This window comes from Drosophila elegans, unplaced genomic scaffold (genome assembly GCF_018152505.1).
Source record: "Drosophila elegans isolate 14027-0461.03 unplaced genomic scaffold, ASM1815250v1 contig_149, whole genome shotgun sequence".
In the NCBI taxonomy this organism is placed as follows: Eukaryota; Metazoa; Arthropoda; class Insecta; order Diptera; family Drosophilidae; genus Drosophila; species Drosophila elegans.
The window spans coordinates 6,982,348-7,006,605 of record NW_024545513.1 but is presented as its reverse complement, the minus strand read 5'-3'; the positions used below and the strand labels follow the sequence as shown (position 1 = coordinate 7,006,605).

Here is a 24,258-nt window from a genome sequence, read left to right as displayed (position 1 = left end):
GAGGCATTTGTATGGCATCTCTGGGGCTCTACGGCTCTATGGCGTTTGGGTACGGAATGCTTCGCTGGTCAGCGCCCGTACAAAAGTGTGCCTGTGTTTAGTGTTCAGTGTTCAGTGTTCAGTGTTTAGTGTTTAGTGGGGAATCTCAACAAGGTAACGTGAACGTGAGCGGTACAGGCAATGGTAATGGTGGCTTAGCGCGTATCAAGTGACAGATTGTCTGCGGCAAGGAGGCCGGCAATCCAGTCGATGTCCATGTCTATGTCGATGTCGATGTCGATGTCGATGTCGATGCCGATTCGCTTGCCGTCTTGGGAAACCATAATTTCCGACAGCTTTTCACAACTGTCACTGCTCCCTGCAGCGCCAAAATTATGATTTATATGGCCGGAAATTTGCACCTAAATTTTGCTGTAAGTAAATCTTAGAAATCGCATAAAAATCATTAAAATAGATAAAACTAAAATTTATTGGCTAGTTGAACAAGCCATCTGCATTACATTTAGACATTTATCATGCTGCATCAAAATCTTTTTCAAACCATTCTTCAAATACTAAAATTTGCAATTTAAAATATAAAAAAAAAAAATTGTAATATAAAGGAGTATATTGTAAAAAGTATTAAAGACAAAACCATAATTTTGATCAACAGAATTGTGAATCACAAACTAAGAGTAGATTCAAGAAACTGAAAACTTAGAAAACAAATTAAATTTTGCTAAAAAGTCTGTTTGTAAGCCTAAATATCAAAATTATAGATTTCAAATGGAACCAACCAACAATACGTACAAATCAAAAAACTTATAATCAATAGTCATTTACAATGAAATACTTGGCACAAATATAAAGTAAATTTCAATGTTAAGTAAAAAATTAAAAAAGGAAGTTTAAAAAAACTAAATAAAATACTTCAAATTGCTTCCTCTTAGGCAATAAAATAAAAGCAAAGATCTATAACTTTAAATGTATTGAATATATTAACATTTTGCAGTTGTAACAATCAAGGTGCAATAAAGGAGGTGTCTCAAGTTATACGTCAAAGAAAAACTGGTAGAACGACAACAAAGCGTAACTTTTCGAACTTGTATGAATTCCTAATCAAATTGAGCAGGTGCTTTCTCTTAGCTTTCCAATAAATTCCAAATAGCCAAGGGTCGAAATACAAATATTTGCAAAACTTCTAACCAATTTAGCCTTCAATGTTGTCAAATAAATTGCTACACTTTTCAAGGTGGTTCAAGTAATTTTCCGTGGTTATTATAGAGATAATCATAGTAGAACTTTACTTATAAGTTTCCCTAAAGCCATGGAAATGCAAATATTTCCTTAAAATTGTATAAACTTTGGTTTTTAATTTAATAGGTAAAGTAATTTAAAAGAAAACGGGGTTCATTTCAAGCCAATTCTATATTCATAGCCATTTAGTCGAAGGCCAGCATTGAAAACGTCTTTTGTTTTGGCTGCCTGTCAAAAAGGTTGATTTGAATCAATATTCGTGAAATAAACTTGTAATTAAACGGCCACATATACACTTCTATTAAAAATTCCCGTGAGCGCGTCACACGTGTCCTTTGCAGAAAGAGAGGGACATAGCGGCGGGGGAACAGAGAGGGGGATAGATCCGCGACCTTCGCCGCTACGTCACAGTGCCTCAAGATAATCGAGAGAGCGGAAAGGAATGGCGGAAAAATCCTTGCGAAGGGAAAATTACAAATGGAGGGGAGTGCGTCTAAAAATAGAAGCCCCCGAAAATCTAGGACACTCCGCCCCCCGACACAGTGACGTTGCAGACGCCCCTTTTTCTGTTTCGGCACTGAGAAAAATGTTCGCAATCCAGTCCTGTTTTTGTAAGTCAAAATAAATCAGAAGGAAAATATATTATTTTATTTATTAAATAACAACAAAATAAAAATAAATTGTTTCAATTACCTCGGCTATAAACGTTGCTGTAGAGTATTTTAGAACATTTTAAATGTAAATGAAAATGAGAAGTTAAATCGGTGCATTTAAAAAGAAAAACACAAAGAAATATGTCAACAATCATGCAATGAACATTTACATCAGATATGCGTAATTAAATAAATTACTGTATATTTTTAGACAAATTATTAAGTGTTTTCAAATCACGAATGTTATGTGTATGTTATGGCACGCTTGTTAATTTTTTTGTAAGTTATGAATTTAATTTTTAATTATTTTTTAATATAAATATGTGAAGAACATTAAGTATGACATTTGTAGTACCCAAAGTAAGTAATGTTTTGAAATCACAAAGGTGCCCAATAATATGAAATACAATATTTATATGGGGTGCTACAGAAGTCACTAAAGTTTTCAAATTACTTATAAATGTGTCAAAAAGTATGCAGTAAAAAAAGTATCTACTTTTTTGGGGATCGAATTCATCCGGCTTTCGGTCTCAAAATATATTGTTGCATATTTACAGACATCGTAAAAAGTGAATTTAAAACCCAAATGAAAGGGATTTCAAAACACTTAACTTATGGGAATGTTTGATTAATTGTGAGTTTTTAACGAGATGGTTTAATCTTGAAATTGAAATGTCGACTTTGCTTCCTTTATTTCTCCGTGTGCTGTGTGCCCAGCCTCTTTGCCTTTCACTTTCGCCCAGCCAGCCACTTTCTCCCCGCGGATGCCTCGTTTCGTCTTCGGCGGGACATCGTCTTGGACTCGGCACTGGGTTACTGGGTCTGCACATCCACGTCCACGTCCACAACCACATCCACATCGCAGCATCAGCTCGGTGGCGAGCAGCGACTATGACGTCAGTGGCGGCGGGTAAATGGCCTCTGCAGGCTCGTCACATGTTGCTGTTGCGCCCAGAAACAACCACCCCCTGTGTGTGTGTGTGTCTTTTGCATCCCACTGCCACCCCCAAGGGCAGAACAACAAACAGGCGCAGGGTCAACAATGTTTGGGCTGCCCCCAAAAGTAGGCTGTGTTTTTAACGCTCCACCGCGAAGAATAAACAGAAATGTGGCAGGCGAGCTTAAATTGCTGTTGGCAGGACAATGCAGGATATTGGAGTTTGCAACTTCGCATGTTGCCAACTTTCGCTGCAAGTCTAACTTTTATTTGCTACCATAATATAATTAGCTTCCTGGAAGTAGGAAACACTACGGTTTCAAAGTAGTTGCAGTTTTTAATTTAAAACTTTGTGCTGGCTTTTAGCTATGTAGTTAACTTCATTTATTGTGTCCTGCTTTGTATAATTTATTTAAGTTAATTGTTGTACAATTTTAGAGAAAACACCAGTTTTATACATTTTGGATGACTTGTCCACTGAAATTTGTATTTGCTATGAGTTTCTTTCAATGAAATAAATATGTTTTGCCGCCAAAAGCACTTTGTTGTATGATACATCTCTAGCAAAAGCAAATATTTGATCAGAAATATTACTTGTGTTTTTAAATTTTAATTCAAAATATGTATTTCTGTGCATATAATCACTAGTAATTTAAAAGATCTCAAGAATATTTACTTGTTTGGTGGTGATAGTTGAAATAAGTAAAACAAAATCGGTAAAGATTCTAAAATATTATAGTTTAAATAACTAAAACAGAATCTTTATAGATTTTGAAATATTAGATCAATCAAAGTGTTACTTGTAAATATTTTTGTGAAATATACACTTCTCAAGTATGGTGTTTAATGTATTAACAAAAACATTCTATTAAATGAAAAATAAAGGCAGTTTTAAAAGTTTATACCGTTTTTAAAATATTAACTTTCAAGTCTTTAGATGTTCAAAGAAAGTTTTTGCCATTATTTAAATACTATCTATCACCTTTTTTTGAATACTTACAAAGGACTTATATGAAATAAGTAAACTTTCTTGGTTTATTTGTAGGACTCTGTTAAACTGAAGTTGTCCATCCCACGAACGAGCTCAACGTGTCAAGTTTTTGTTTTTAAAAACGATCTCAAAACTTGCTTAGTGGAACTCGTACGTAGGACAGAGATTTTTGGGAGATTACCCGTGACATCGATGGAACTTACTTCTTCACTTTTTGCACACTCTATAGGCACTAAACAAAAAAAAAAAAAACAAAAAAAAAAAAAAAGGATTTTGGCGCCAGACTTTTTGGTATTATTTGGGCTTTATGCCTTATTTGTTTGGCTTGGCTGGCTGGCTGGCTGGCTGGCTGGAGCCGCTCACGACTGTTTGGCTTGGAGACGAGTTTGCGACTGATTTTCCTAGATGCTGGCACCGCGAATGTAAACCCATGACCAGGCTCGATTTTTGAAGCGTCGACTGCGGCAGCGAACTGTGGCAGCATGGCATCGCATAGCATCCTATCGCCATCCCATTGCCATACCATCGCCATACCATCGCCGATGTCGCACACAGTGTCCTTTGCAGATTATGTCTGGGGTCGCATTTCGGGGTCGATCTCTCTCTGGGGCTGCGTCCAATGTTCGGTGCCTTGCTTTTCTCAATGAAAACTTCCATTTGCAGCATATCCATCGTCCATTTTTGGATGCAAGGCGAGATGTGCCTCACATCCTGTGAATGAATGCCAGCCGTGACGTCACTGGGCCAAAGCCTTCGTGCTCGCGACTCGGGTTGCTGCTCGGCATTCGGCACTCGGCACTTGGCATTCGTCACTAGGTCACTGTGTTAGCAGACTTTCGCCTGCCGCACCAAAGTCAAATAGAAAGAGAGAGTGCAAGAGTGAGAGAGAGAGATAGGGAGTGTGAGGGCGGCAGGACGAGGGGCGTGGCCGGTTCGAGCCCCAGACGGCAGATAGTCGGGAGTTCTGTTTTGTACCCCCGTGGAATACCCCGCCTAAGCCCATGCTAGACATTCACAAAAGTCAACTTTATAAAAGCCTCGAGTACAGAAAAGACGTTGAAACTAAAAAAAAAACTAAGAGACTACAGAATCTTTAAGACCTGACAATTTTTTAAGAAATTTTCTTAAATTTTTTTTTTTAACATATATGAAACTACTCTCCGCTAGAGAGGTTAAAATAGTTTTCACAATCATTATTTTGGATTTATTGGGTTGGCTAAACTAAAATAACTTTTTAAATTTGTAGATTAAGTGATAAATGTTTCTTCTTTTTACAACGAAAGGATGCTTTAGGATTTTTTTTTTGACAAATCTCTATAAACCCAAAAAAAAACACCCAAAAAATCGGTTTTTGAATCAAAACCTTGGGAAATAATGGTCAACGGATGGAATGTCATACATCGGCGAATTCGTCATTAAATTGCCAATCAAATGGCATTCTCAATTACAAATTTTTCAGATTTTCAAAATTTAGCAAAAAATGATGATGTACCCCCTTACAAAAAAGTCAAAAATTTAGACAAAAATAAATTTGTCAAAAAACGTTTTTCAAAATTCGGTTTTTGCGTCAAGACAAAATAAATTGTTTTCAATCGATCAGGGCTGGATAGTATGGGTTGCCAGCTGTTCAAAATAGCAACTCTTTTGACTTTGGGTCTTATTTTGGTAAAGTTACACCAAAAAGACTCTTCAGAAAAAATGTTGTTTGAAAAATCGCCAAAAATCCCAAAAAACACATTAAAAACTTGGTTTTTGTGTCAAAACCCTGGGAAATAATGGTCAAAATGTGGAATGCCATACACCGTTGAATTCGTAATAAAATTTCCAATCGAATGGCATTCTCAGCTAAAATTTTTTCAGATTTTCAAATTTCTGCAAAAAATGATGATGTACCCCCTTATCAAAAATGCAAAAATTGGTCATAACGTTAATTTTTCAAAAGTCTGTTTTGAAAAATCGGGTTTTCTTATTAAAATCAAATAAATGGCTCCAAACCGATTTTATATGGGTAGTATAGGTTACCAGCTATCCAAAACAGTCAATCTTATGGCTCTACCTCTAATTTTGGCCAAGTTACAAGAAAAGGACGCTTTAGGAATTTTTTATTTGTCAAATCTACAACAACCCAAAAAAATCACCTAAAAAATCGGTTTTTGTATCAAAACCTTGGGTAGTATAGCTCGCCATCTGCTCAAATCAGTCACTCTTATGGCTCTACCTCTAATTTTGGCCAAGTTACAAGAAAAGGACGCTTTAGAAATTCTTTTGTACTTATACATTTTTAGCATGAAACATTTTAAATATGCAATCTTACGGTATAAGGGTATGGTTTTGACTTTGGTGCTGGTACTGGAACTGGTGCTCGAACCCTTTGCCTGACTTGATGGAAGGGTGATGGAGTGGTGATGGTGGCTTTTGTTCCATGCAGCGGCAATGACGTCGACGGCGTCTGCACACCTGTTTGACATTGCCCATTGGCCCCGCAGAGTGGAGCAGATGAATGGAGGAGTCCGGAGCTCGGAGCACGGAGCACGGAGCATGGAACAAAACCCGATCCGATCCGAGCTGAACCGAACAGAACCGAAACCGAACCCGATTCGCAACCGATTCGGATTCCGATTCCGATTCACTGTCGCGCTGCTGCTGACTCTGCTGCTGTTGCTGTTGCAGTTGACACTTTGACCTTATGCAGTTGTGCGTCCAAGTCGGAGTCTGCTTCCGCCCCATTACAAAAAAAAAAATACATCCCCTCCCCCACCCACCGAATCCCAGCCAACCCAGCCAATTACGGACCGACCTTCCCATTTATTTTTAGTGCACTTCTAAAAATAAATCGGGGTCAGCTACAGAGAGCCAGAAAACCCAAACCATATCAAATCGAACTGAACTGAAACTTTCACTTGAGCTTCTTGCAGGCAAACACTTTTGCAAGTTCAGGAATTTTGATTCCCAGTTGGATTCCAGATGCCAAATGCCAAATAAAACCAGATGCGGTGCAAAGAACCGAGTAGGTGGAATATGGCCAGGAGGTGCCTATATCTTAAGATGGGCTACTATAGGTGTCAGCAAAAAAAAAAAAAAAAAGAGGAGCCAAGGAAAAGAATAGAGACACAGCCCGAAAGAAGCGTATTTTTGTTATGCCACATATACATTGTATGGGCGTCTATATAGACTGCTCTATACTATAATACATACTATGCCATATAGCTGCATACCCGTACCCGTACCCGATTATTCGGCGCTATGTGCATGCATGGATTTCGTTCTAATGCCAAACACGATTATGTGCGTCTGAAGATCTATATACTATATAGACGTATATAGTGGACTCATCTGTGTGCAAGATCTGTGGGCGATTCTCTTATAGGAATGCGTCGATTGCCGATTGTTGTTCATGCAAGTGTCTGGCACAAATAGAGGGTTTCCTGAATCAGCGCTGCAAAGACGCCTATCTACATATAGATTTAGGTGTTTGGGTAATACTCGGAAATAAAGCGATTTCGTGTTATGCCCCAATTGCTGAGACAGTGATTTTTTAAATTATAAAATACCTATAGTTTCAGGTGCTTTATTAGTTTTTTTAAACAAGAAGATAGATGCTTAAAGACTGTATTATATTTACATACCTTTATATGTACTATTAAAACCCCCCTTATTTAAATATTAAATATTTAAAATGTATGTTCAATTTTAAAACTAAATGTTTGATCTAATTGTATAGAAAGTATAACTACCGTTGACAAATTATTAACATACTTAAGATATTATTCATTATATTATTAATTGAAGAAAGTGGTTAGAATTTACTATAAATTACGATTAAAACTAGCTTTAACCTTCAGTAATGAATGATGATATCTTAAATAGCTACCTGTTAGTCTGCCTCCCGTTTTCCCCATAACAAAAACCAACATCTGTGATTACAGCGATGGAACAATGAGAAGTTTCCGAATTGGATCAATTAAAACGCAACTACCTTTGCATTCAAACCCAAATTGCAATCGCATTGGCCATTTCCCTTTTGCAATTCCTCATATGTCTGTCTGTTGCAATTCAGTGTTCGCTTAAGTCATCAAAGTCCGGCCAGATGAATTGCCCCGAATCAGATCCAATTGAATGCCAAACGGGACAAAAGGAGCACATTTCCATGGGCCAGGACATTGGGCCAGCGAGCACATGGCCAGCTTGGACCGCTTGACATTTATCTCGTGCATTTGCATTTCAGTATTTTTTCTGTTGCCATACCGCCACGCCCACCACCCACCACGGCAAATGGGCGGCCCATTGATGACGCTGAAGATTTTCATTCACAAAACTGCAGGATTTCAAGGCAGGCACGGAGTGGCAAACGTCAGCAGTGAATGGAAAAGCCAAAACACCCTCTCTCTCTTTCCCTCGGTGAAAATGTGGAAAATTGTGCAGCCCCGCTGGATGTCCTTCGTGGCGGATGTGGATGTGAATGCGGATGCGGATGAGGATGAGGATGAGGATGGAAAGGCCGGGCGGCGGAGGTCTCTTGGCTAATGAAGACCAATGACGTCCGACGGGCCACAGAGGCTCTCGGAAGAAAATGTTAAAGAGAAGATGAAATTAAAGTTAAGAACATTATCTTTGGTTTGTGAATTGTGGTCTTTTTAGGGAATTTATTTTAAGAAATATGCTAAGTGATTATTCATAGTATTTTTATATTACTAAAAATTAAACTCTATATTTTATAGCCCAGCTAATGTAACCCTAGGCAATCAGATTAAAAAATATTGTCCAAAGGAATTGTTTTCTAAATATTATTCACTTTTTTTATTTTTATGAAAAAATTAAATCTTACAAATCTTACAAGCAAGTTCATAATTGTCGGAAAGTCGGGGGAAAGACGTCGGAAAATGGTGGGGAAATCGGGGCTCCTGATTGACCTCAGCTTATTGGACCATCAATCAATTAGGCGCCATTTTCCTTTCCACGAGCGCATGCACATGGAATCCATATCATATTCCTGCAACACCATTATGTTGCATGTTGCATGGACTGACCTCGCCACTCCCGATGACGTCTGCCGTGGAAACTATGACGTCACTGCCGGAGAAACTAGTGCAAATCCACTACACGCTGCACACGCACACCATCGGTGTGCCCGGCTGTTTGTGTTTGTATTTGTGTGTGTGCGCCCACGTCATCAATATGGAATATGGAAACAAATATTTAAAAAAATAGCAGCATAAAAATAGATGCCTGGCTGTATAGATATTTTACTGAAAAAGATACGAAATACTTAATCCATGAAGAGGTTAGCATCTTGAGCTGGTTTTAAATGGTGTTAAAGTTCATTCTTCTATTAATAAAAAAAAACAAATAATTATTATTAACTTTGAAATAAATATATAACAATTTATATTTAGATTGAATTCGTTTTAGAAAAATAAATAGAAAAGAAGTTACTTTTATTATTTTAATTTATTGCTAAAAATAACTAACTATAAAATTGCTGCGAAATACTGTAATCTGCAATTGATATTTCTGTGGCTCTCATTTATTGTTTAATATTACTACTAATTTTTTAAGACAATTTTATTTAAAGACATTTTCTTTTTTAATAATTTTTTTTTTATTTTTGAATAGCTGTACTTGTGTTGTGTAACTCAATTTGTGTTATAATGAAACAAACTTTGACTTTGTCATCCAGCTGATTGCATTTTAGATTGAAAAGCTCACCAAAAGTTTTCATAACTACAGTTAATCCACGCAATATAAGTAAAATGCATTTGGACACTATAATCCGCTTAGGTGATTTAAATAAATTTGTAAAAACTTTGCAAGTTTGTTTCCAAGTTGGGCAGTGTTATTTAAATATTTCGCAGGACTTTGCCGGAGTAAGCGAAAGCTGACAGCTTCCATGAGTGTCAGTACATATATAATGCAAGTACATATAGGATTGAGGATGCAGGATGGAGGATGCAGGATATGAGTGCCTGTTTGTGCCTGTGTATATGTAAACCTAAATAGGTCAGCAGCAACAAGAGGGGAGTTCGGCGACGACGACGACGACAGCAGCGACAAATAGTTGTCAGGTAGAGCGAAAATTACAAGGCCAAGCCCAGAATGGGTGGTTAAGGGGGGACGGGTGGGATGAACGGGGGGTGAAAGGGGCGAAAGGTTGTTCTAAGGGGGCTTATGACGTTTGTTTTGTTTTGCTTTGACGCACTCGCAGAATGTTGACCATCGATGGTTCGCTTTTAACCCCAAACTAATCTCAATTTCGGCCACTTTACTGAAAAAATTAAATAGGAAACTTAAAGTTAAGTAAAACTAAAAATGCAAATAATATTTAAAAAATTTTTTTTTTTATTTATTTATTTTACTTTATTATCCTGATGCTAGAAGTTTAATACTTTAACATTAATGCGCCAGTCACACCAGTTTCACAATTGATTGATAAATACATAGATAAGGATAACTTAATATTAACATGATTTAGATGACTTACTGTACAAATAATGATTTAATAGTTTTTATTTTTATTGGAAGTGTTTCTTATTGCTTCTATTGTCATTTTATTTTAATTAATGGTTTTTATAAATATTTATGTGCACTTAATATTTATATTTATATTTTATTTTTATTTTTCAGTGTAATATTATATGGTTATATATTAACAATATGTTCTTTGTAACTTTGCAGCCCAGCTCCGCCTTTAATATTTCCTGTTTGCCAAAGACCCAAAAATTAAGAAGAATATAAAAGATGTTTTTGAAAAGAAAAACATTGTCAAAATTCATAAATTAAAACAAAAATTGGCTGAGCGCACAGCGAAATTGTTTTAAATGCTTTGAACGAAAATAAAGGCGAAAATAGATTCGTCCAGACATAGCCGAATTGATCAAGTTCCCTACGCAAACGAAAACGATAAAGAAAACGAAAAGGAAAACGAAAACGTTTCCCTCAAGCTAACCCACTGCCCTTCCGCAGTCCCCTTTCCATTTTCTCCCCCCTGGAAGCCAAGTTCTAAATTTAAATGGGGAAAAACAAAATAGAAATCATCGAAAACACATTTCGAAATAGAGCTAGAAAAAGCCACACAACAACAAGAACCAAAATGAGCAGAGAACAAATAGAAGAGCAAGGAAAAGCAACATTATTTTAAACAATATTTTGTTTTTGCTTTTCTGCAGAAAGTTTATAGAATCAGAACATACATATACGCGTCTATGTATATCTAAATTCATATATGATATATATATATAGACACGGTTTTGTGATCGAAACGTTTTATTTCTTTCGTTCTTGGCGAAATTTGAAAATTACTTGCGACAAACGTTGCAAGGCATTTTGTATACGGGGCGTATGCGTGATTTTCGTTTAATGGGCTGCTATAGGTGTGTTGCAGCGTCATCCGCACAGTTTACCATTATAGAATATATATATATATGGGATATATATGTGGTGCTGGCCATGTTCCGTACATACATTATATTTAGATTGACGGTGCCAAAGTAATTCAGCTAAAACATTGATATTAACAAGTTGGCTATATGTACGTACAATTCGGCAGGAATTCACTATTCGAAAAGTTTATAGTTATGTCAGCGTACAACATCCAAGATAAATAGCCGAACAACATGAGGGGGATCGTTAAAAGCGCTTTTCTAGATCAAGTCCAAAGTGGCACGGTCCGAAAATGATCATAAATGGAATAATTCCATTGATGGCGAATTACTTACTAATATGCCCATCGAAAGGACATTACTTCAAGAAGGGCTTTTGAAACTATATGAAGTTATAAACTTAAGTGAATAGAGATAACATTTTAATTTCTTGAACTTCTGTAGGATTTACATTTCCCTACTTTTTGATCTATAAAATTATTATATGTTTTAAAAACACGATTGCTTTTTACTTTCAGAGCTATAATATACAAATCACATATTTTAGGGAATTCCCTTCTATTATTATTATTCTTTCAAGTCGGGAATTCCAGAAAATATTCACTATTAAACTAAACAAATAGTTTTTTCAGGAAAACCATTTTCTGTGGCATTATCCTTTTTCTAGATATTTATCTGGCGATAAGGATTAATGTGCAATAAAAATCTGCAACTTGATTTACAAAGAAATGCATTTTATATTTAATTGTATTGCTTTTTCAATCATTTGGTTGATTGAACCAGTTGGGAATTCTAAGGGAATATTACTGATATTTTGTTCAAGCTTATTTTTATCGAAGACGACATTTTCTTGAGCTTTTATGCTCAAAAGTGTAGTTCGCGTATTGCCCAGTACTAAGGAAATATTTTCATATTTCGATCAGGGCTGGCGAAACCCGCCGCCGCCTGCAGGCAGGCCCCATCCCTGGCCGCATAATCTTGTAGAGCGACTGCACTGCCATCGCGTAGCCTCCTCCTCCTAACTGGAGCAAAACTTATTTTTATCCATTGCATTGAATTCCAAGCGGCTCCGTTTACACACAGCGCACACACAGACTGCAGATACGAATTTTTTGGGATACAGATTCTCCAAGCGGTATGATGGGCGTTACGGGCTGCAGTTGAATGGGGAGGGGGGAGGGAAGAGGGGAAGCGGTACCGGATCGGCATACGATCGGAAATGCTCGGCACCGGCGCCGAACACTTTTCGGTATCCATTTCGATTTTGGGCTCTGTCAGTTTGGCGGGTGCTATTTTTGGACCTCACACCCAGATACATAACCCCGCCCCCCCGAACCACTCTCGCCCGCTCTAGCCGTCTCGCTCTCGCACGTTCGTGAATAACGGTGGGCAGGTGGGCGGTATTCTGGTACGCAACGATACCGAAACGATCCGAATCCGAATCCGTATCTGTATCCGTTGCTTGGCTGGCCGCTAGAATATAGTCTGCCGTGGATCGTCGGACCGTTCAGTCTTTTTGTGTCGTTCAGTATCATCCGATTCGTGTGATCGACAGCACAGCCGAATTTTTTTTCTTTTTTTTCTAATTCCTTGAAGGTGAGTGCTTGAAGCGGAGCAACATCCAAAATGACAAAAAAATGAGAAAAAATGAGAAAAGGAAAAACATCATCGATAACAAATAACAATGCAAGATCAACAGCAAAAAGGAACAAAAAGCCGAAAACTTTAAAATGCAAATTGCAAATTGCAAAAAGAAAAACAAGTGTGCACTAATCCTTTCTCATACGATATATATGCATATATATCTGGACCTGACCTGAATAACGTGTGCGTGTTTCCCAGAGGAGGATTCTACCCTTTTTTTTTGCCAACAATTTTTTTGATATTTTTTTAAAGTGACAAAGTTTACAAGTGTTTACAAGACAATTCAACGAACAATATTTGCAACGTTATTTTGACTTGAGTTTTTTGAACAATTTTTTTTTGTATTGGCTTGCCAATTATGTAAGAAGTTGCAGTGTGTGTATGTGCGTGTGTGCGTGCGAGTGTGTGCGTGCTGAAAGCTAAAAATGTATTGCACAGAAAGAGGATCCATTTCGAAAAAGCTTAAAATGCTGAGAAAGTGCCTGAAAATAGAACGAAGGGAGAATAAGAAATCCCAAGAGAGAAAAACAATACACACACATGCCAAACACACTCACACACACACACACACACTCAAACACACACATAGAGAAACAAACGCACATATCGTCTATATAAAAATATCTGGATAAATACTCTCCGCACTTTTGGATTATTATTCGATTTGAATTTCGCTGTTCCAATTTCATTTTTTTTTTTGCCATGAACACATAAACAAATTGTACGGCGAATCATAAATAGCTGCCATATTTCTCGCATCCGAAATTCGTGTATCTATCAACAGGTTTATTTTTAACACAGACAGATACTAGATACAACAGAAGCCATCTCATTCGCTCTTACTCTGAGATCTATGCTAAATGGAGCCCGAGACTTGTACATTGCTTAAATTTGTTCTGCATTTCTCTCGGTGTGTGTGTGTGTGTGCATATCCGAAGGTCGTCGTTGTCAGAACATTTTCACGCCTTACCTTCGCAAAGGTGCGCAAAGACAAGTCGAATTCTTGGGGCTAAATATACGCCTAGGCCCCCTAGCTTTTCATTCTATTAAACCATATGGTTTTGGCATTTTGCTATCTACCTTTTAGAGACAAATAATTATGCTTTATTTCGTAACTTCCGAGCTACAAGTTTGCTAAGGTTTGCTTAGCTTGTTCTAAAATTATTAAGAAACACTTGGGGAAATTATTTCTGTGTAATTTTTAAAAGATTACTTTTAATAACAAGCCGAATCTTCACAGTAATATAATGTCTGCCTATTTTGTAATAGTCTTATTTAATTCAGCTACACATGGATATTCACAAAGCATATTGTGTTTTACTCCTTTAACCATTGACTTGTGGAACCACTTTCAAAAAGATTAATTAGCAATCTAAAGCTAATAATCTATATTTTCAATAGAATCTTTATACTTCCATAATAAAACAAAACAAAATAAAGTTTATTATTTGTTTTAAGAGGCAAATGCACAAATTACTACCTTGCAAACGGCGACGGTTTAAAGTCGAGCCAAGGTTACATATTGTGGAAAACTTTCCATCAACAAGATCAGCTGACTGAGCTCGCTCAGTTAAGAGGACCCGCTTACTTCTCTTTACTCGATTTCTAGGCACTCACTTGAAATTGGATATCGATGAGAGAAAGCAAAAAACAAAAAAAAACTTAGCAATATCGTGGTCTTTTTCTGGCAGGCAAACGCCCACGCCAAAGTAAATGTGCGAAAGAAAAGCTATCGAAAAGAGAAAGAGAGAGAGAGAGAGAGAGGGAGAGAGAGAGGGAGAGCGGGAAAATGAGTGTATTGCTGGGGTTGCCCCCCATATACGGCATGGCCCAATGCTGCGTATACGTAATATGCGGCATATGCTAGCATCATTGCGCATACGCACTGTGGGCCCCCGGTGAGATCGTAGGCGTGAGAGAGTGTGAGAACGAATGATTTATGGAACATATATATATATATATATATATATAAACACATAGATATATACACATATGTATATCGGCGTCTATACCTATAGCCATGTATATATAGGACAATTGGAATGATGTCATCGAACATTTCCATTCACCATTCACCATTCACATTCACCTCCAGTTCCAGTTCCTTGAGTTCACCTCTCGATTTCTTTTCCCTTTTTGCAGTAACCAAAAACACAAATCAAAATGGCTGATGATGAGGTGAGGTGAGTATCGTTGATGGACCCCTAACCAAACGCTTCGATCTATGGTGGATTAACCTTTGACCCTCTTCCGCAGTTAACTTTTTATTGGAAATTTATCGCACGCACTGCTACTGAAAATGGATGAGATTTGGACGGGACTACCCTTGACTGGACGTGGCTAAAGGTAAGCAGATTCCTCAAAATTAGGATCTTTTGCTTCTACTTATACTTGCCGCCCCCACTTTGAACAACCATGCAAACCAAGCCAAAATGCCTTTCTCTTGCTTTCACAGGATCGCTGCGATTTTCGACCCCCCCTTAGAGTCCCAGCCACATTTCTTCCTTTCGCTTAAGGAGCACAGATAATGATAACTGTCAAGTCTAAATGCAAAAACTATGTCTGTTATCGTTAGTGTGTGTCTATGTCTCTGTGCTTTTTGCTGTCCCTCATTGTTTTACGTTTGTTTGTGCTTGGAGAAAATCGTAGTCTTCAGAATAAATCTAAAGTTGCATCTGAAGTTGAGATGTCATCACTGAATTAATTCACTTATTTTAAATGATAATGAAAGAACTACTTTTTACTTGTAATGCTTATAACATATTGTATACATTAAAATAAATATTTCTTTGAATTACCAATAATTTGTAGTTACTTAATAGACCAATCCTTTTTATTTCTTAGTAACTTGCAATAGGACAAAAATTAAATTCGATTGTCAAAGTTGTGCTAAATTACTTTTGAATATAAGGTTTTTTAGCATTTTTTTGGTAACTAAATGTATAGTAATTTTTTTCAATTTTTTAAGTAACTTAATCCTTTAAGCTACATTTAATCCTTAAGCTACATTTTCTCCAGGATATACCAACGCCTTTGCCTCTATGAACCCCATTTAATTGTAAACCCTTTGCTTTAATTTCAGAAAAAGGCAGCAGCTCCGGCCGCGGCACCGGCAGCGGCACCGGCAGCGGCGGCCAAACCGGCGGCCGCGGCACCAGCGGCAGCGGCGGCCAAACCGGGAGCAGCCCCGGCGGCCAATGGCAAGGCAGCCGCCGCCGCTCCCGCCGCCCCCGCCGGTCCGCCCAAGGATCCCAACGACCCCAAAGTGAAGGCCGAGGAGGTACACTTGTGTACGTGTGTGCCCGTTTAGCTCAACGTCCACGTCTACGTCTACATTCAAGTTCTGTGCTGTGCTGTGCTGTGCCGTGTTTTATAGTGTTATGTCCAGTTTTGGAGATGTGGTGGACTGACCAAGCTAACCCACGGATTGTGTCTTTGATTTGCAGGCTAAGAAGGCTAAACAGGCTGAGATCGAGCGCAAGCGTGCTGAGGTGCGCAAGCGCATGGAGGAAGCCTCCAAGGCCAAGAAGGCCAAGAAGGGTTTCATGACTCCAGAGAGGAAGAAGAAACTCAGGGTAAGTAAGGGGTTTTTGTTCTAGTGTGGAATCACCTGCTAAAACCGCTAAAACTCCAATCCACAGTTGCTGCTGCGTAAGAAAGCCGCTGAGGAGCTGAAGAAGGAACAGGAACGCAAAGCGGCTGAACGTAGACGCATCATTGAAGAACGTTGCGGCAGTCCCAGGAATCTCAGCGATGCCAGCGAAGGTGAGTAGCCTCGGTCCTCGAATCGAGAGTGGTCTGCTCAAGATCCCGAAATGGGGTGCTCGGAAATCCCGGTTCTCGTCGGGGTTTCCTCGCACCTTCAACGGGCACAGGCATATGAATATGAATAACAAACGTATAAAGGAGATAAATGAAATCAATCAGTAAACCAGACTGGTGGATTATATATCCGCTTTGTCGAGAAACGATAAAACAAAATCGATAACCAAAAGTTGAACAATTGTCATCTATCGCATACATACATACATACAAAATCCATACTACACCAATACACTCACACCAACACGGACACACAATGCATTAAAACCACACACACACACACACACACATCAAAACACACACACACATACATACAATAATCGCAGGATAACCGATAACCGATAACCTCCGACCTCCCATATCGGATCTCGACGTCGCAGAGGAACCATTGTCTTATAACCATAGCCTGAAAAAGGACCACTGTGTGCAACATGTATCTAAATGTGTCTCTATCTCTATCTCTCTTTTGCCGCTCCCATGTCCGTTTTATATCCAATCGATCCAAACACACACACCCCAATCCACCACTCCACCACTCCAACACAACCAACACAACCAACACCCCATACCAACTCCGAACCACTCCGATACAAAAAACCCCCATTGTGAACAGACACACTCAAATCTCTGATCAAGCAACACTATGACAGGATTAATAAATTGGAGGACCAGAAATATGATCTTGAGTATGTTGTTAAACGCAAGGATGTTGAGGTACACGAACACCACCAACTTTTAATACGCCACCTAAATACGCCTAAGTCTATCCTCGATCAAAATCAAAAGTTAACAACTACGCTTAACAACTACAACAATAAACACCTTCTGTCAGCTATCTCTTTCTATATATCTAAAATACTATCTCACTCTCCAATCTATTACTTTTACTGTTTACTGTATAATACACTCTCTTATATATGTTCGTGAAAAGTGTTATTTGCCCAGGCACTAAAAACTGTACAGAAACTCAATAGCTATATAGCTCTAAAGCTCCGTATACTCACCCGATTAATGCAGGTCTCTTTCTATATGTCCCTCCAGTGAGGATGATGTCTGTTTATCTATGGAATTATAGGTCTCATACCTCGAGTAGTTTAGTTTCACACAAAAACACACTCACACTCCCACTCCCACAAAAGAAAAAAACAAAACAAAAAAAACACAACAAACACTTAAACACCTATCCAGATCGAACCGTTTTGATAACCAAACTACGTTCCGCAGATACAATTCAGGGTGTTTGTAAGGACTACAACAGTAAGATACTGAAACTGGAGTCCGAAAAGTACGATCTCGAGTACGAAGTAGCCAGAAAGGATTTTGAGGCAAGCAGCTCCGGTTTCCAATAGTTTCAATCTCTCGCAGATCGTAGAACTTGTCGATAACTCAATATACTTCACTAGCCGAGGCAGCAGCACAATCAGCCCAAAAATATATGCAAATATTTCGGAGCTATATATACACTAGTGTGTGTGTCCGGCGGACAAAAAAAAAAAAAAAAAAAAAAAAAACCAAAGCACTTTGTAGAAACCGTAGTTAACAATTTGTATTTTTCGAAACTCCGTTTTCTTTTTGGGAGAGAGCTTTGCAAACGAGGCCCCCACAAAACCAACGCGGTGTTTTGCGCACCCGAAAATCGTATATACCATATAGAAAGTAGAGCCCTAGTCAACGCAGCTAACCCGTAACATAAGAGCTTCTAGATCGTTCCCAAAATATCGGAAAGATCGAATTAACCTCGCAGCCTTTAATTACTAACAACCCAAGCCGAGTGCAACAAATGCTGACAATACCTTTTTTTGATGTCACCGTATTTGTGCGATTTTTTGCTTTTTGCGGCTTTAGCTATAAGCTTTTTGTGGCTACAAGTTTTTTGGCTTTATATTGTAGCGAAAAACACATGTACTATTTTTGTATTTTTGGATTTTTGTGAAAGCTTCTACTAACCCACCAAACGAAAGAATATTGATAAATGAAACGAAACGGTTAGAGGTAGGGAAGTGCAGCCTACTCCTAGTGTGACCAGAGCTCAGGTCAACCACGTACAGTCATCCCAGAAAGTACAGTCACGCACAAAGAAAACAACAGAAGACACTGACACTTTTACAGACACTTCATGTTGCACCAAGAAACGAATACACAACACTGTCTTACATTTAGAACATCAGTAGGTGATAAAGACCGAGTTCAATCTATAACTTTTTATTAATCAAATCTTAATCTAATCCTTCTTTTTCTCGAAAACGCGCCAAACAATCAATCGAACAATCAAACAAACAAAAAACAAACAAACCCAAAACGAAACAAACAATTTAATGCGTCGTTGTCGTCGTCTTAATCTTTCTCTCTTTCTCTCTCTGTCTCTTTTGCTATCTCTTTTTGACTATATCCATCTCTGTAACTTTACCTTTAACTATATCTGTCACTGTCTTTTCTTCCATGTCACTCCTTTTCTCTTCCCCTCTATTTTTCTCTATATCTGTCCTTTCCAAATCTTTCACTCTATATCTATATCTATATCTCTATATCTATTCTTTGATCCGTAACACTTACACACACACACCTACAAAACAACAAACAAACACCAATACCAACACACCCACAACGACACACTCGCAAACACCAATACAAAACGAACTTTGTTGTTACGTCTTCTCAAAAACGTCGAACGTTTACCGTTTCGTAACCGCTACTGTTACCGCTACCGTTACCGTTACTGTTTACCGCAGCCGAACTGCAAACAATATGCAAACAATATTGGCAACGCGTTTACGATTTGGAGGGCGATAAGTTTGATTTAGAACACGTGCAGAAAGTCAAGGCCCAAGAGGTAAATTCCCCAAAGATTTACAAAGTTTTGCCATGCACCCAAAAAAAAAACAAAAAAACGAATACAAAAAAAAAAAAAATCGAATGTTTTTTTCTTACTTTCTTATCAAGCAAAAAAAAAAGATATTTACATATATATAAATCGATTATTAATCATAACTCTACTTTACAATTATGCCCTTGATTTAATTATTTGATTTCATTTCTAAATATTTCCTAATCATATTTTTAGTTTTTACTGCGATACTTCTGTTCGTTTACCTAATTTTGATATTGTTTTAACTGCGCTAAACTACAGAACAAAAACAAAATCAGAGAGATCTTCTCGCATCGGCGCGTGCTTCAAACAGTCCGGATTTGGGGGGAAATAGTTTCCGGGCCGCCCGTGTACATAGTCTATCCGTCCGGATCCGGGAACTGTCTACCCCCGCCGAACCCCCCAAGCCAGGTCTTCGGTCCGCCGGAGGGGAAGCTTGTAGGAAAATCAATAAGGAACAACTTTCATTAATTGTCAAACCCGAATAATAAGTCTCAGCTAAACGTTAAGCCCATGGAAATCACGCGAACCCAATAAGCCAATAACGTAAACCGTAACGATCGCTTCCGTTCCGTTCCGCTCCGATTTGTTCCGTTCTGAAACAGTACAAAAATCAAAGCCAAAAAAAAATTGAAGAATGAAAACTCATCGAACACATAACATCTAATGAAGCTGCGAAACAACAAACGATATGATATCGATAACCATTATTGCGATAAACCAAAAGAAAACTCTATAAACAGTAAATTCAATCATAACTACTTTTAGTCATACCTAGATTTAGAACTTTACCAAACGTCCAACGTCGATTAAAAGTTTAAGCCAAAACCAAAACCAAATCCCGAAAAAATAAAATATTTTTGCAGGCGAATTGCAAGAGATTTGCGAAGAGTATTACGAGCGTATGTATATTTGTGAAGGCCAGAAATGGGATCTGGAATACGAAGTCAGGAAAAAAGACTGGGAGGTACTGCAACAATTTCAATTAAAATTTTCAAATCGTTCTCAATCAATCAATCAATGTCAAAACTCTGAATACAAAAGAACAACCAACCAAACAAAAAAATAATAAAACCAACTCACCCAAGACAGAATGCAACAAAATTGTATCAAAACTAAAATTTGAATTGATTATCTAAAGTATTCATTTGAGTTCTAGTATCATGTTCGTTTCCGTTCCGTTCAGTTCCGTTGTTTCTTTCTTACTTGTTGAATGCGCATCTCAAAAACATGTCTCTTAGTTTGTATCTGTTTAACTTGACTGTTTCACAAAACAACAACCACTCGTGCTCGCTCCGCCCGTATATATATACAGAAGCATATATGTGGGTGTGGGTGAGAGCACACATCAGTGACTATTATTCGTACTACTCCCTCTGTTCGATTTCAATTTCGATTTCGAGTTCCTAATGCCGTTGTTACTTACGTTTAACTCCAAAACTCAAGACGGAAACACGAATAAGCTGAGAACGCGAGGATTGCCAACCAGACCAGACCAGACCAGTCAATCGTTATCGAATCTATCGAGAAATCTACTCAACTCAATGTGTCGTGTCCAGTGAGGTTATGTCCGAACGTTTAGTGAGGTTAAGTCCGCTACCAAGCACACGAACAAACATGTCACATAGCACCTCCTCACTTCCTTCTTGCAAAAATATCAAATTAACTGGCAATCCAAGTATGCTCATCAGTCACACTACACCCCAGACAACAAGAACAACAACCAATCAAAAAACAACAACAAGCAACAACAATGTAGTATTAGTAAATTGCACAACAACAACAACAGCAAGATAACTAGTTTGTTGCACCATTTGTGAATTTTGTTTTGTGTGTGTGTTATTTCTCTTTTTCTTAACTGTAACCAAAAAAAAAAAAATTTGTTTGTGCCGCTGTCGACGCGTTACCGCCATTACTCAACAGCACCACAGTCTGTGCGTCCGGTCCACAAACACAATTACAATTTAAAATTTAAAAGCACAAAAGCATACAAGCACACTAGCACAAAAGCACACGACCACAAGTGAAAAATAAAAAGTACAGTCACGCTCACACGAAACGCAACGCAACGCACGCAAGCACGCAACATTTTGCATGCAGCACATACAAAAATCAGTTTAAAAATATACACCGAAAAGACCGACAAGCAGCAGCCAAGAACCTATCCCGATCAGCCACGCCCTCTACTGTCCACCGCCCACAAAGCCACCGCACTTCATTGTAAATAATGTTTGTGTAAATTTTTCCCATTGCCGCTCACACTGTCTATCTCTGTCTCTCTCTATCTATCTCTGTCTTTCTGTCACTTTTTTTCTGTGTTTCTATTACTCTCATGTCCGCGAAAAGCCACAAGAAAAGAAACGAAAAGCAAAGCAAAGCTAAGAAGAACTGAGTTCCATGTTGAAGAGCATAAAAGCCAAGCGTCGATTACTTCTCGATTGAATCACTTAATGCTAGTCCACTAAACGTGAAATACCGATTACCGATACCGATTACCGTTACACGAACCCGTCAAAAATGCCAAATGAAACGCGCAGCCGAACAAACAAATCAAAAGAAAGAGAAACAAGAAAGTAAAGCAAAGCAGGAAAGCAACACAAAACAAAATAACGAAGGGAGCAAACAGAGGAGGCTGTTATTAGCGATCCGATAACGATTACTATAACGATATATTCGAATACCGTTAAGCAGTACCTCAGCCCAGTCGCCCAATTGGGTTTTAAGTTTGAGTTTCAGTCGTTTCAGTTTCAGTTCCATTTCCATTGCAGTTGCAGTCAGGCCAACGTCGCTCGTTCCGTCTCACTCACTCCGAATCCGACTATCTATATCTCTGTCTCTCTCACTTGATCACTTTGACTATCTGTCTCTGTCTAGTGTATATATGTATAAACGAACAATACTCTCTATAAAACTACAAATAAAGCATTAAAGCAAAAGCAATCGACATTTGGATGTTATGCTGTTCAATCAACAAGAGGCGCGAGCTGAATATAAATATGAAAAGCGCCAATCTATTGAACCACCAAACCGCAACCACCAATATCCTCGTCTCGCTCCCACTAGGCAGTTTAGACCGCAGAGAACTTGGCTCGTATGGCTCGCCCGCTCGCTCGCTTACTCGCTCTATCGCACTCACTCACCCACGCACGCCAGCACGCCCTAGTATTAGCACTTAGAACTTAGCATTACGCCTTAGTGGTAGTGCCAATGGTAGAGTATGCTCTATACGTCTGCAACCCATGTTTCATGTTTCCTATGCATGCCTAGCCTAAAAAAAACCGCCCATCGAAAGGAAAGAGCTCGAATCTTTCAGCATTTTGATTTTGATAGTTGCCCGCCCGTAGCTGTAGCTCTATGTGTCGATAGACCGATTGACAACAGTCGATGAACTCGTACTAATTGCGTAACCTCTCTCTTCCCAACTCTCTCTTGAAATCTGGCGTTTGACCGCAGATCAACGATCTCAATGCCCAAGTTAACGATCTTCGCGGCAAATTGTAAGTACAATCGAAATAATCGATAGGAAAATCGATTATTAATCGACTGTTTTGTTACCCATAGCGTCAAGCCAGCCTTGAAGAAGGTCTCCAAATACGAAAACAAATTCGCCAAGCTGCAGAAGAAGGCCGCTGAGTTCAACTTCCGTAACCAGCTCAAGGTGGTGAAGAAGAAGGAGTTCACGCTGGAGGAGGAGGAGAAGGAGGTAAGTGGGCATCATCATTCTGGGCATCTACGGGAATCTGTTACCTATAATATCTCTACTCGACGATGATCTTCTATCTATCTCTTCTGTGACGTTTAGAAAAAGATAAAAGATGCCGCTGTGCTAAAGCAAGCCAAAAAGTGTAAGAACCTGAGTGTGTGCGTGTGTCCCAGATATCCTTCTGTTTGTATTGAGCACCTGAGTGCACCCACTCTATATCTTTCTCTCTATATCTATTGTCGCACTCTGATCTGTCCTTGTCTTTCTACGATTGGTAGCTGTCTTTAGTCAGTAGTTATAGTCAAACACTTTCTCTCCAAATAATCACTCACACTATATATAAAAAAAAAAATCCATAGATTTATTTAATATGTAACGAGGTCAATTTGATCTTTGTTTTTTAAAATAACTTACCAGTCAAATATTAAATCTTTGCTGTCTCAAAAATCGATCGATCGATAGATCAAATTGACCATCATACCATATCATAGTCTTTCGGAGCACACACACACGTCACTTGTATATGTAGATCACAATGTAGTTTATAGTGTCGGCACCGAGCATCCGCATCCAGATGTTGTATGTGGCCATTCGATTGTGATTATCCAACTAATGCCGATTCGTTTTCTCCTCTATTCCGTCATGATATCAACCAATCCACCACCAATCCTGGTTCCTGATTCTGGATGAGCAGAAGAAACCCGACTGGTCCAAGGGCAAGCCCGGAGATGCCAAGGTGAAGGAGGAGGTTGAGGCCGAAGCTTAAGTGTCCACACGTCCACTAGTGTCCACTGACCCGTGACTCCCGCCCTAAACAATAATTGAAATTATTTACAACAATTATCTGAAGCAATACAATTTATATAAATCTATTAATATATATATCTACAAAAATATATATGCATGTATATATCTCGCCATATATATGTGTCCACAATGGATTTGATCAGAAATGAAGTCAATAAACAACAACAGCAACAACTTAAACAACTCAAAATCAAACTCAGACTCAAACTCAAAAACTCAACTG

General features: G+C 38.5%; 1 protein-coding gene across 3 annotated transcripts; it reads left to right on the top strand.

Annotated features, from left to right (window-relative positions):
• The first annotated feature begins 12,668 nt into the window (after nt 1-12,668).
• Nucleotides 12,669-24,225, top strand: LOC108142551 (troponin I). 3 transcript variants are annotated; one of them, XM_017266487.2, is made up of 8 exons: nt 12,669-12,789; nt 14,980-15,015; nt 16,284-16,412; nt 16,479-16,602; nt 20,392-20,492; nt 22,979-23,022; nt 23,087-23,228; nt 23,923-24,225. In XM_017266487.2, the coding sequence occupies exons 2-8, from the start codon at nt 15,001-15,003 to the stop codon at nt 23,992-23,994; spliced, it is 627 nt and encodes a 208-aa protein (XP_017121976.1). In that variant the 5' UTR covers nt 12,669-12,789; nt 14,980-15,000; the 3' UTR covers nt 23,995-24,225. The 3 variants fall into 3 exon arrangements, with proteins under 3 accessions (XP_017121976.1, XP_017121975.1, XP_017121974.1); XM_017266486.2 differs by lacking the exon at nt 20,392-20,492 and adding an exon at nt 17,884-17,984; XM_017266485.2 differs by lacking the exon at nt 20,392-20,492 and adding an exon at nt 17,273-17,373 and having other exon boundaries at nt 12,671-12,789.
• Nucleotides 24,226-24,258: the final 33 nt, after the last annotated feature.